Genomic DNA, 13,947 nt, shown 5'->3' on the forward strand with positions numbered 1-13,947 from the left:
ATGGTTTTTGAACGACTATAAATAAACCCTCATTTATCATTTTCCGCTGAGTTAACACCTATATATAAGGCTAGAGATTGCACTTCCAACAGGGTTCCCAGTCACCATTGCAAAAGAGCAGCTTCCTGATTGTTTGGAAAACCCTTGAACATTTTCTCCAACACTTATCCTAGGGCTGGGTAGAGTTTTTTAAAAAGGAAATAAGGCAAGTGATCACTTTTAAGTGAAAGAACAGATTACCCACAGTAAAGGAAACAGAAGTTGAGAGAGAAGGACGGTCATGATACAAAATAGTTTGAAAAGAGAAATGAAATCAAGAATTAAAAATAGAACCACATTTTCTACTTGGCAATACACAAACAACACTAAGTGTACTTCATAAATTTTACTATTGTTGCTCTAAGTGATATTACCATAAATCACATTAGTAGCATACTTGGCAGTTTTTAAAAGCAGAAAGGATGGAGTGTGTCAATAAGTTTAAACAGCTCTGTTATCTCTGAAGAGAGTGGAAAAGAAATTATCCTAAGCTTTTACCAGGTTTAAAAGCCCAGCCCTAATGCCTCCTTTGTTGCTATCCCTCCACCTCCAGTTTCAGGGCAACACACAGCAGCATTCCACCAGCAGTCTATCAGAAAACCATTCACTACTGCTTTCTTGATGCATCTTACCTGAGGTGCTAGTGGAGAGGGCAGTTTGCCCCTTCTGTCATCGCGGACAGGAAAGAGAGACTTTAGCAGCCTTGGCATCTGTGGCACCAGGGACTTCACTGGATTCAAATAGGAGGCTGCTAGGCCACCAAGTCCTGCCAACACAATTGAAAGGGAAAAAGAAAACATGAAAAAAATGACAGTTATTTCCTTTTCTATAAATTTACCAATTGTCATTTGCAAACAAATCTAACAATATAAATTTTTTAAAGATATCTTTAAAAAATTAGTATTAGAAAAACATACTATTAGCATAGTAGTCCATTAATATCAAATGTCATTAATGGTCTTTCTTCTACCAGTTACTAGCAGTAATTAGGACTTCTAAAATGTTCTAACAGACAATGCTTTATCAGTATTGGAAGGGTAATCCACCCTCAGTCCTTGTCATGAACTTCTGCTCTAGAATAAAAGAAGACTGGATTTTTAAGTCACACAACCAGTGATAATCAGCTTTGCTCTCATGTGCACTTTTAAGTTCTTGAAACCAGGGACTATGTTTAACTGAACTCTAATTTCTCATAACTACTTCCTAAAGGAAGATCATGGACCCGACCTTCCAGGAAAAGGGTACTGTTGCTTTTACAAGAGAGACAGTTAACTAAACTAATCATCCTTATATTACCAAAGGCTGGGTTCAGAGATGCAGACAAGACCTGTGATGTAATAAGATTTCTATCCCCCTACAAATTTAGAGTAAAATCTAAGTCAAATAACAAATGATGAAACAGCATATGTGTGTAACACCTGGAAAAGAATAAGCAAGTCGCTGTGAGGAACATGTGTGCTCTCCCTAAACAGGAGGCACACAGTCACCTCAGGCCCGGCTTCACGCTAATCTAAGAGGACTCTAGATTTACTGGTTGAAAAAATGGATGCATTGTAAGGTCTCTGCATTTTACATAAATATAATACTAACTGTGAAAAGGATATATATTACATTCATGAGCATATCCACTAAAAAGATAAAGCGAAAAGATTGCTCCAATACCGAAAGATAAGTCACAGTTGAGTTCAGAAGAGTCAATTTACAAGAAGGCAAAAACAGGGAAGAGAGAAACAAAGAAGGGAGATAAGCAGAAAATAAAGTCAATGATAAATAGCAAAAAGAATATAATCACCTCAATGCTGAGAAAGAAATTACAATCTAGAGCTCTGTAAATAGTTAAGCTACCATTCCAGTGTAAGGATGATCCCTAACTTCATAAGATTCTAGCCAATCATCAAAGGCTGCACATAGCACAGAACAAGAGTCAAGCAAGGGGAGAGGGAGCTGGAAGCACAGGGACATCAGTCTGATTCTGAGCTGGAGATCCTGAGATCAAGGAAAGTTAGTTACTTGAGGGCACATCAGGTTATTTTCTCTATGTTCGTACATTTGACATTTCCCATAGTAGGAGAGGTTCTAAAGTGAGAGAAAAATAAAAGCTTCAACAGCTAAAAGAAATAGTTTGTCACTAAGAGACAATTGCTAAAAGCACAAATTACAGATATGTTTCATTACAAATAAAAGGAAACCCAGAAGAATGGAGTAGAATGCAAGAACCAGTGATAAGCAAGACGAAACAGCAACGATGTAAATCAAATAAGCACTGATTATAACTGTAAAGAGGACAAGAAATTTAGGGAATTTAAAACTAGGTGGTACCCTATAATCTAGAATCTTCACTCCTAAATATTTATTCAAGAAAAATATCCACAAAAATTATATAAGAATAAGCTTTATTCATAATAACCAAAAGCTGGCAAAACCCAAATGTCCATAAAGAGAAGAACTGATTAAAAACTGAGAAATTTTCAATTGTGATACTGAAATATTTCTTGGCAATTAAAAAAATATGAATGGCAGAGTGGCTCAAGCAGTAGAGAACCTGCCTAGCAAGCATCACACCCTGCCTGAGTTAAAATCCCAGTACCACCAAAATATAAATAAATAAATTACCAGGGCTGGAGGCATGGCTCAAGCAGTAGAAGTTCAAGCCACAGCAACACACACACACACACACACAAATTTACTTATACCAACAATAATATGTAGGCTAATCGTGTCTGAGCAAAAAAATTCAGAAACAAAAATAACACATACTGTATGAATCCAGCCCTTGACTGTGAATCCACTGAGCCACTGCTGACATGCTAATAAATATTGCTTCCTGAAAAGCCTTGGTGTCCCATGTCTCTGTTCAAGATTCCCGTAACATTTATGGGGGCTCATCTGGGATATGGAGGAGAGGGTGTTTTCACCTCCTTATCACGGGAACTCAGCATCCCTGGCTCGTAAGGAGAGCATCCCAACAGGCACCAGTGGACCTGCTGATCAGACAAAAGGACTTGCCTCTCCCAGCACGCCTGAGAGCAAGTCTCAGTTGCACAAAGGAACCCAGAGAAAGCTTGGAAATCAATTGGGAATCTTGCCAGTCAGACTGGTAAGAACCTGGGTTTGAATAATAGGCCTGCCTTTGGGAGGCAGAAGGGGAGTCTGATCACCAACAGAGACCCCCAAGTAACCCTGTCTGGGGTGAAACCGGGTCTCTCAGGTTTAGGGAGCAGGGTGAAAGTGTGTGAGACACCTCTGGAAATTAGGGAGATAAACACCTACTGGGCTTTTTCACCAGACAGACCAGGAGGAGAAACAACACAAGTAAAAAAAAGAAAGCACTTTGGGTAAAATACAAGAAACCTCCGGTATTGGGGGTGGGGGGTTGACCTCTTCCTGGGAGATAACCATAACTGAGGTTAAGGGATGAATAACAAAAATTCAGTGCCAGAGAGGGAACTGAATGCATTACAGAGAGAACACATGCATCATCCAACATTCCACCAGATAGCCCTCTAGTTATGGTTTAAAAATGTTTTTCTGAGAGTGTACTCTAATTCTGTGTGTATGTGTATGTGTGTGTGTATATGTGTGTATATAAATTTGCTTACAGCATTGGGCAAAATTTAATTTGCTCCTGGAATTACAGCTCATCTTATGCATGTTTACGTTGATATCTTTTTCTGGCATACTTAATTTATCAAACTTGTGTGTGTGTGTGTGTGTGTGTGTGTGTGTGTGTGTGTGAGTATGTGTGTGTGTGTGTGTGTGTGTGTGTGTGTGTGTGTGTGTGTGTGTGTGAGTATGTGTGTGTGTGTAAGCATCTTCAAAATGGTTGTTAAACTGCTTCTCTAAGGTTAACGTGATACTCAAGATAACAAAAAAACAGGGTGTTTGTTTACACTCTGGCTCAGACCAGAGGAGAAAAAGAAAAAAGGAAAAAGGAAAAAGGAAAGGAAAGGAAAGGAAAGGAAAAAGGAAAAGGAAAAGAAAGGAAAGGAGGGAAGAGAGGAAGAGAAAGAAAGAGAAGGAAGGAAGGAAGAAGGAAGGAGGGAGGGAGGGAAGGAGAGAGGGAGGGAGGAAGAGAGAGCGAGAGAGTAAAAGAAAGAAAGAAAGAAAAGGGGGAGGGCCACAGCTTGCAGCAGGAATCTTAAAATTTGGTTAGTTAAAAAATAACCTTGGCCTGTTTCATTCTGTTGTAAATAAAATTTGGGACTTAATTCTCTCTTATAATTCATGGGTCTATTAACAAATGGGCTTTCTATAAATTGTTTTTATATAAAAGCAATTTTAAGGTTGCTTTGGATTTTTTTTCCATGAAAATATATGGCTCTAAGTTAATAGGGCTTATGAGTTATTTTCAACAAGTAACAAATATATATATATATATATATATATATATATGGTATTAAGGATATGATTTTTAAAAAATAAAAGATTAAAAAATACTTTTAAAAAAAAGGATAAAGACAAACTCCCCCAGAGGATACAAATTAAGTTGTCATAAAGGTACAAAGGAGGTTGCCATAAAAAAAAAATGGAGCTTATAAATGCTTATATAAGTGATTAAGTTGACTAAAATCCAACTACTTTAAAAGTTTTGTAAGGTCAAAATTTAATGTACTACTGTTAAACTAAAACTTAATTCTCTAAGCTCATAACAACAAGGCTATCTTAAAAATTATATTGTTCTTGATAACATTTACAAAAAACAAACTGTCTTAAAAACGGTTTTTATTTTGTCAAGGTAACTGTTAGCAATTTTTGGTGCTACAGGTTAATCTACAAATTTCTCAAGATAACAAGAATTTATTAAAGCACAGAGAGGCAAGAGGCAGCTAAGCATAAGGAGTGCTGCTGTACTTCTATGAGGGTTGAGACAGATTTACTTATGCAAAGCAAATTTAAAAAAAAAAGCCAAAGTGCACCCTCCAGACAGGATTAAAAAAAAAACCTCAAAAAGGAGCACTATACGGGAGATTAAGACCTCCAGTTTTTATTGGAGTCAACAGAGTGGAGGTGTTAGTACTACTCCTTCCATGTCAGACAGAAGGAATTTTGGCCTGGGCTGGCCAGATCAGGCCTGTTATTTTAGGGGACTACACTGACTACAGGTTGGTGGGATCCTGCTGGATGTCATGAGCCATCTCTTAATGTCAACAATCTGGGATGTGATCCCTTATCAACATCTGACCCATGATTCTTGGCCATTAGGTTTCCTAACTCTACACTTAGTCCCGATAAATATTTACCTGTGTTCTCTGGTGATTTTTATCAGGGTTTTGAATACAAAGGTAACTGAGTTATAGCTAAAAAAACGTTCATTTGAAAGTTGGCTTATGTGAAATTTTCTAGATGACCTCATGGTTAAACAACTGCTGTCTTGGGTGATTCTAATGCAGTCAGTACCCTATACATGTCTGTGACTGGGGTATGTGGGATCATTGCTCCACCTACAACTGACGAGAAACTCCAAGGTTTTACTTCAAGAGCAACAACCAAACTAATATGTATATATAACTTCTATAGAGCGGTGATGCTGTTGCTGGTTCCTGTATACTAAATATACTTATGTTTTTCAAGTATATCAAGCCTTTTAAAATACAAAGTCTATAACGGAGAAAAACTGAAACCATTCCCTCTAAAATCAGGAACCAGACAAGGATGCCCACTATCTCCACTCCTATTCAACATAGTACTGGAATTCCTAGCCAGAGCAATTAGGCAAGAAGAAGGAATAAAAGGAATACAAATAGGTAAAGAAACTGTCAAAATATCCCTATTTGCAGATGACATGATCCTATACCTTAAAGACCCAAAAAACTCTACTCAGAAGCTTCTAGACATCATCAATAGCTACAGCAAGGTAGCAGGATATAAAATCAACATAGAAAAATCATTAGCATTTCTATACACTAACAATGAGCAAATGGAAAAAGAATGTATGAAAACAATTTCATTTACAATAGCCTCAAAAAAAAAAAAATCAAATACCTAGGTGTAAACCTAACAAAAGATGTGAATGACCTCTACAAGGAAAACTATACACTTCTGAAGAAAGAAACTGAGGAAGACTACAGAAAGTGGAGAGATCTCCCATGCTCATGGATTGGTAGAATCAACACAGTAAAAATGTCTATACTCCCAAAAGTAATCTACATGTTTAATGCAATTCCCATCAAAATTCCAATGACATTCATTAAAGAGATCGAAAAATCTACTGTTAAATTTATATGGAAACACAAGAGGCCAGGAATAGCCACGGCAATACTCAGTCAAAAGAACAATGCTGGAGGTGTCACGATACCTGACTTCAAACTATATTACAAAGCAATAACAATAAAAACAGCATGGTACTGGCACAAAAACAGACATGAAGACCAGTGGAACAGAGGACCCAGATATGAAGCCACACAACTATAACCAACTTGTCTTTGACAAAGGTGCTAAAAATATACGATGGAGAAATAGCAGCCTCTTCAACAAAAACTGCTGGGAAAACTGGTTAGCAGTCTGCAAAAAAATGAAACTAGATCCATGTATATCACACTATACCAATATTAACTCAAAATGGATCAAGGATCTTAATATCAGACCCCAAACTCTAAAGTTGATACAGGAAAGAGTAGGAAATACTCTGGAGTTAGTAGGTACAGCTAAGAACTTTCTCAACGAAACCCCAACAGCATAGCAACTAAGAGATAGCATAGATAAATGGGACCTCATAAAACTAAAAAGCTTCTGCTCATCAAAAGAAATGGTCTCCAAACTGAAGAGAACACCCACAGAGTGGGAGAAAATATTTGCCAACTACACATCAGACAAAGGCCTGATAACCAGAATATATAGGGAACTTAAAAAATTAAATTCTCCCAAAACTAATGAACCAATAAAGAAAGGGGCAAGTGAACTAAACAGAACTTTCTCAAAAGAAGAAATTCAAATGGCCAAAAAGCACATGAAAAAATGCTCACCATCTCTAGCAATAAAGGAAATGCAAATTAAAACCACACTAAGATTCCACCTCACCCCTGTTAGAACAGCCATCATTAGCAACACCACCAACAACAGGTGTTGGCGAGAATGCAGGGAAAAAGGAACCCTCTTACACTGCTGATGGGAATGTAAACTAGTACAACCACTCTGCAAAAAAATTTGGAGGCTACTTAAAAAGCTAGACATCGATCTACCATTTGATCCAGCAATACCATTCTTGGGGATATACCCAAAAGACTGTGACACAGGTTACTCCAGAGGCACCTGCACACCCATGTTTATTGCGGCACTATTCACAATAGCCAATGGTAAGGGAGGGGGTGGGGGCAGGGGGGAGAAATGACCCAAGCCTTGTATGCACATATGAATAATAAAACAATAATAAATAAATAAATAAATAAAATACAAAGTTTAGATAAACATGGTAACAAAAAGTTAATGGTACTTGTATACTATTCTGTTAGTTGCTAAATTGTTCATCAAAATTTTAACCATGGCTCTTTTAAGTTTTTGTCATTACAGTTCTGATCCTTCTGGGGCATTTACAATCAAGTCCAAAAAATGACTCTAACATGTACTTATGTGTCAATCAGATTAGCTTTTTAGATGACTGCTTTTGTTGGATTTTGTTTTGTATTGTCCTTATCTACAAGCCCACTGCCTAAGAGCCACTTCTTATAAGCCTCTTTGCTGCTTAAATTTGACCAAAAGGGCCTACTTGGCACTGATTCCCACCTGATCTGATTGTTACTCCATCTCCACCCCCACCACCCACCACAGGACCAAAACCAAACAAACAAAATCCAGGAAAAAACCAAATCCTAATGATGAGGGAAAATAATGATCAATAACAAAAGATCTTCAGTCTGCAGCCATACCACCTTAAACGCGCCCATCTCGTCTGGTCTCGGAAGCTAAGCCGGGTCAGGACTGGTTAGTACTTGGATGGAAGACAGATCTTCAGAAGAGATTGCTCAGAGACAAGCAGTTTGGAGACAAGTGGGGAATACCGTCAAAGTTCAACTGGAGTCACTCAGACTCTATTGTCTTTATTTAAGTAGAAGACCCTGTCTAAAAAATAGGAGTTTGTGTCTGGAAAGGCTTTAATGCCAGATAGCCACACATGTGTAAGAACCATTTCCTTAGTCCTCTCGTCTTTGGTTGAAAGAAATGAAATCATATGAAAGTAAGAGTCTCAGGAAGGACTGGACTGTGCCAGAAACAACAAATATGAGAAAAGCTACAACAGATTATCCACTTGCTCTGTATTCTCTTAATTTCCTTAATAGATAAGTGACTTTTTTAAAAGCAAAAAGAATATTGTTAAGTGTATTTTATAACACCTGGAGATTGAAAAATTAAAGAGGCTGTTTCCTGATCATAATGCAATTAAATGAGAAATAAAACACCCCCAAATACACAAAAAGAATTAGCATGCTACTCAATAACCCATGGGTCAAAGAAATCAGAAGGAAATTATAAAGTATTCTGAGTCAAAAGATAATGAAAGCACATGACAGAATATGTAAAATGAAGAAAGAAATTCTTAAAATCAGTGAAATAGAAAATTATAAAAGAAATCTTACAGATCTTAAAAGAACAGTACAAACAACACTGTGACATTTTTGAAAATAATAATGTAGACAAAATAGACAATTCTTTGAAAAACTTATGTAAGTTGGCTCATTAAAAAATACAAAAATCTAAATAAACCTGTATTAAAAAAATTCAAGTCATAATGTAACATCTTCCCATAAAGAAAAGTCCAGGCCCAGATAGTGTCACTGGGCAGTTCTATTAAATATTTAAGGAAGAAGTAACACCAATCATACACAAACCCTTCCAGAAAAGGATAAGAAACATCTCCCAAGTCATTTTATGAGGTCAATGCGATCATGATACCAAATTTAACAGAGGTAAATAAAAAGTTGTAGATGTATATTCGTCACAAAATACACACAATCTTCAACAAATAGCGAATGGAGTCAAACCATATAAAGAATAATACAGCAGGTTCAAAGGTTATTTATCAGAGGAATGCAGGATGAATTCAACATTTTTAAACCAGTGTAACTCAACACAACAAGACAACAAGGGGAAAATCTGGATGACATAAGTAGAATGGCCGTTATCTAGCAAGAAATCCTAACTTAAATTCTTTCTGAAAGATGCTCAGATTTCATGGTAGTGATTGACAGATGAAAAGACAACATACCTGGATCTGGAGAATGATTATTTTGGGGTGAATCTGAGAGAGCTGGGGGTGCTGGAGCTAGTCCTCTGGAAACTGTTGTTTGGGATACATCCTGTTGACTTTCCCACCGGCCCTTTTAAAAACAAAATCAGTCACTTTGTTTCTAATTAATTAATAACAACAAAAACTTTGAGGTGCTCAAGAAAAAACTGTTCTATATTACTCAAGTGCTATTACTCTCCTTCTAGGATAAAAGTTTGATTACGTAAGTCCTTCTTCATGCTTGTCACCTTGCTTACAGTGGTCACTTCCCTAATGAGAACAGTATTGTCTCACTGTGAATGCTCTTCCACTTTATACTCCTGTCTCCCAGGGCCCATGCTAGCATTCTTTCTACTACATCCTCTTGCCTCCTCAAATTAGATAGATTAGGATTTTCCTTTTGAAATAAATTCTCCCTTAAATTCTCTCCTAAGACCATTTCTGCTCTTCTGTCTGTAAATATCATTTTCAGTGTTTCTTGATGAAACCCAGGAATGTGCTACTATGGAAGAGGCCTCCTCTTCCTCCAGGAGTAGTTCCTGGAAGCACAAATTCTCAGACAGTACAAGGTTCAGCTTCACATTTAGACCTTAAACTTCCTTTGATCCTCTGATAATCACTCTGACTTCTTTTTCACTAGAGTTTAATAACAGTACTTAATATTAGCTTAAGCTGGCATTCCAGACCTATGGCCCTAACGATTAACTTCAGTTGTCCTGATGAAATGTCTGAAAAGCAAGATGGAAACAGCAAATCCTCCAACTGCTCTGTAAGCCAGACCAAGGGGGTGCCTCTCCTAGGGTTCTAATATATATTAGGAACCTATCTGCTTTTAGTGGCAACCTAAGTACTGATCATAAAATCAATAAGCCCTAATTGATCTGGATCATGTTTACCTCTGAGAACACCACTGTTCCCAAAGAACTCACTCAGCACTTGATAGCATTTTTGAAAATGGTCTGATGTTCAGCACTCATTAGGAAACAGAGAAAACAAAACACACACGGGCACACAGTCAGGGAAATATGCACTCTGGAGCACTGCACAGTAGGACCACTACACGGTAGGAGCACTGAGTCACTATGGAGCATACGCTATTTCACATACTTTAGTGTTCTGTCAATGCCTTTTCCATTCGAATTTAAGTATTGGTCTGGGAAGCCCCGCCTGGGCGAGCCTTGGGATAGCACAATCAGGTGCAAACAGTAAGGTCAATAAGCTTCAGAGCCTCTCAGAGGAAGACAAGGCCGATGCTCTGTTCACAGCGTCAAGTTCACACAAGGTTGTTCTAAAGACAACATACTTTATTTGAGAACAAATTTATTCTCATATTTTAGGTTCTCTTCCTTGTCTGGCAGCTGCATTCTGTCCCTTAGGAAACTAAACAGGTGATTTGCAGTCAGCACCTGGGTTGTTTGACAGAGTGGCCCAGTGACCAATAACAAAGATTAGGCTTCACCTCTTCTCTAAGGCACACTTGGGGTCCTCTAGATTCCAGGAATGCTTCCCAGCTGCACCTCCTCCACATAATGTCACCCCCGAGGCAGAATAGCAACAATAACTCTTCCTGCCTCCCACCCAAACCCTTCCTGTTCCCAGTGAGAACACTTGACAGTGGTCAGACAACACTTAAGCCACTACCTCAGCCACACTGTGGACCTGTGAGATAATGAAAGAAGGAGACCCACCTCACTCCACCCAGCCACCTTCATAGTCATTGCAGCCCGAGGGACCACAGGCCACCTGTTACTGGTCTCCAAAAATTCCCAGTGATAAGTCTCAAAGTGCTCTGGAGTGGACTAGCCTCTGCTTCCTAGGGAACAGCAGATCTGCTAATAGGAAGGCCTCAACACCCTTCCTGCCCGAGGTGGCACCCAGAGCTCTGGAAGACACTCTCAGAAATCTTTCACTCTTCAGTTCTACTTTTTCGCTGCATTACATCCATTCTCTTGCCAGAGATGAAACCTGTGTTCAGGGCGAGGCTAGCTACACTTCCCCCAGGATCAGGACAAGAACTGTCTTCCAGTAAATCTGCAAATCTGATATGTTTGCCTGATCTGGAGTTTTCCTCCCTTTACGGAAATGCTGGGAAATGCAAAAAGGAAAAGACACAATCTAGTTAAATGTACTTCAAAGGGAGATGAACTTAGAACTATGAGTAAAGAAGGACTTCAAAGGCCCAAGAACATTCTGGTCTCTTAAATATGTCAGATCTAATGGTGAAAGAGTACAGTGTTTTGTTTTGTTCTGGGTTTTTTTTACTTCTACCCCAGTAATGTGCACCCTAACCTCCCAGAATCTCAAAAGATCAATCTCTGGTCTGTTTCTAACATTCTGCATGTCTGTGGAACTTCAGAATTGCCCATGATAGACACACAAGGGAGCAGATCCTGACTTGATCCCCACATGAGCTCCATTAACTACTGAGGATTATTTGTTCTCAAGGGTGGAACTCAAAGAAATTAAATCAGCTCTGAGACTGCAATTATTTGGACTGGCCCAAGTTCAGAGGCACAGTCAACAAGGCAAGACCCCAGGAAGCCCTCAGCCAACTTGAGGGTGGCACTTGGTCCCCAAGTGCACCTGCAGGTTTCCTGTCCCTATTCCTGTCCAGATACAAATTCTCTCACTTTTCCATAAAAAAGGCCTGGTTTTAATAAGGAAAGTTACAAAGAGGTAAATAAAGAGAAGTGCCAGTAACGTTTCAGGTCCAAAGCTGCTTCTAATGCAACTAAAGAAGTGACTCATGTTTCACATCCATTGGTCTGAACTAGGGCTCCAGTGAATGATGAGTGTCAGGAAGGTGACACAGACCAAATACTGCTCAGTTTTGTTAACATCACTTACACTATGGACGAATTGTAACTTCATCAAAAACTCCAATCAGAAAACAAGCTTATTCACATGATAAAAGCGAGAGCACACAAGGGAGGTATGAGGATAGGTAAGACACCTAAAAAACTAGATAGCATTTGTTGCCCTCAACACAGAGAAACTAAAGCAGATACCTTAAAAGCAACTGAGGCCAATAGGAAAAGGAGACCAGGATCTAGAGAAAAGGTTAGATCAAAAAGAATTAACCTAGAATGCAACACACACACACACACACACAGGAAATTAATGTGAGTCAACTCCCTGTATAGCTATCCTTATCTCAACCAGCAAAAACCCTTGTTCCTTCCTATTATTGCTTATACTCTCTCTTCAACAAAAGTAGAAATAAGGGCAAAATAGTTTCTGCCGGGTTTCGAGGGGGTGGGGGGAGAGGGAGGGGGCGGAGTGGGTGGTAAGGGAGGGGGTGGGGGCAGGGGGGAGAAATGACCCAAGCCTTGTATGCACATATGAATAATAAAACAATAAAAAAAAAAGAAAACAAGCTTATTGAAGACATAACTTCCTCTCAGATGGCTTTAGAAGTAACAGTATGTTTGTTGACAGCTATCTTTCCACTGCAGAAGACCTCAATGTACAGCCAACTTTTAATTTTAGCAAGAGGCTAAAATTAATTTTATACTTAAATATCCATTGGTAGATGGTCTTTAAAAGCCTACGTTTTCATCAGACCTATTAAAAATCTTACAATAATGATGGAACACCCAGTAACAATAAACAGCAACAGCACTTCAATTAGGGATATTTTATTTTTCTAATCAAAACACTTATACCAAGAGTGATTTCTTTCAGACCCTAAGGTGAATTTAAAATGTGTAATAATCAAATTCTATTTTAAATTTTTTTCCAAATTCTATTTTTTAAAAGATTAATTAGTTCATCAATTCAATCTTGGTGGAGCTGAGTAAAGCAATTACAATTTTAATATGTAAGGAACATCAACACACACAGAAATGCAAAACAGGCTGGCCTGATTCAAAGTGTGATTGGGCCAAAGTGGAGTACTTTTAGAACCTTTCCACTCCTCCCTACCCCAACTGCCAAATCCTGTGACTTCCACTCCTGCTTCCCTGCCATCCTCTCATATCTCTCTTGCTCTCAACAGATGAATCTGTGTTTTATTAACAAACCCTTAAGAGGGGAACGGAGAAGAGAAGCTATCCGTGGTGGCTTCTCACATCACTTTGGCTAACCTGAATGCTTCCATGTGAGGGGCTGTGATGGGTGACACTCAGCCCTTCAGGCTCTAGCTATGTCCTGATTTTAACCCTCATCAGAGCTCCTTCGGACACAGGGATTAATGGAAATGAACAGAGAATCCAGAAGTAGCCCCATACGTGCCTGCAAGGTAGCTGTAACTAATGTCAGTGTAATGACTTCAAAGTGCATGTTCCAGCATTTTAAGATCACCAAGTCCAGCTCAAAATTCTATTTCTGGCTCAACTTTCCTCAACGTTAAATACTTTCATAAGAAAAAACATGATGGTCCTTCTGCACAAAATTTTGGGGTTAAAAAAATGCTTGGAGCACTTCTGCCCATTTTCTGCTCCACTCACAGGTCCCCAAATATTTATTTGTACTGTTTATTTAATTCATGTTAAATAAACTAACTTCTCCAATTCTGGAGTCTCCTAAATTCCCTAGGCTGCCTTAATTCCTGATATTTTTGATAGATAAGTACTCTTACAATGTTGGACCCAGGTAACAAGGAACATTTGCCAGGACTTGCAGACACTCTCAGAGTTCTTCTTACAAAAGGATAAGGAAGTAGTACAGTGTTGAATTTAGAAAACTAC

At 38.6% G+C, this 13,947-nt stretch overlaps 1 protein-coding gene across 3 annotated transcripts in view; it reads right to left on the reverse strand.

The window, feature by feature from the left end:
* The window catches only part of Kif13b (kinesin family member 13B), a 170,163-nt gene that overhangs the window by 21,789 nt on the left and 134,427 nt on the right, over window positions 1-13,947 (reverse strand). For all 3 annotated transcript variants that reach the window (XR_012441576.1, XM_074055244.1, XM_074055243.1), the window contains 2 exons: window positions 9,239-9,350; window positions 672-805 (listed from right to left, as the gene is read on the reverse strand). Coding sequence is in view for 2 of the 3 variants with exons in the window: in XM_074055244.1 (XP_073911345.1) it covers window positions 672-805; window positions 9,239-9,350 (246 nt within the window). In the remaining variant the exon portion in view is untranslated. The remainder of the gene's footprint in view (window positions 1-671; window positions 806-9,238; window positions 9,351-13,947) is intronic.

The sequence above is a fragment of the Castor canadensis genome, chromosome 14, assembly GCF_047511655.1.
Source record: "Castor canadensis chromosome 14, mCasCan1.hap1v2, whole genome shotgun sequence".
Taxonomy (NCBI): Eukaryota; Metazoa; Chordata; class Mammalia; order Rodentia; family Castoridae; genus Castor; species Castor canadensis.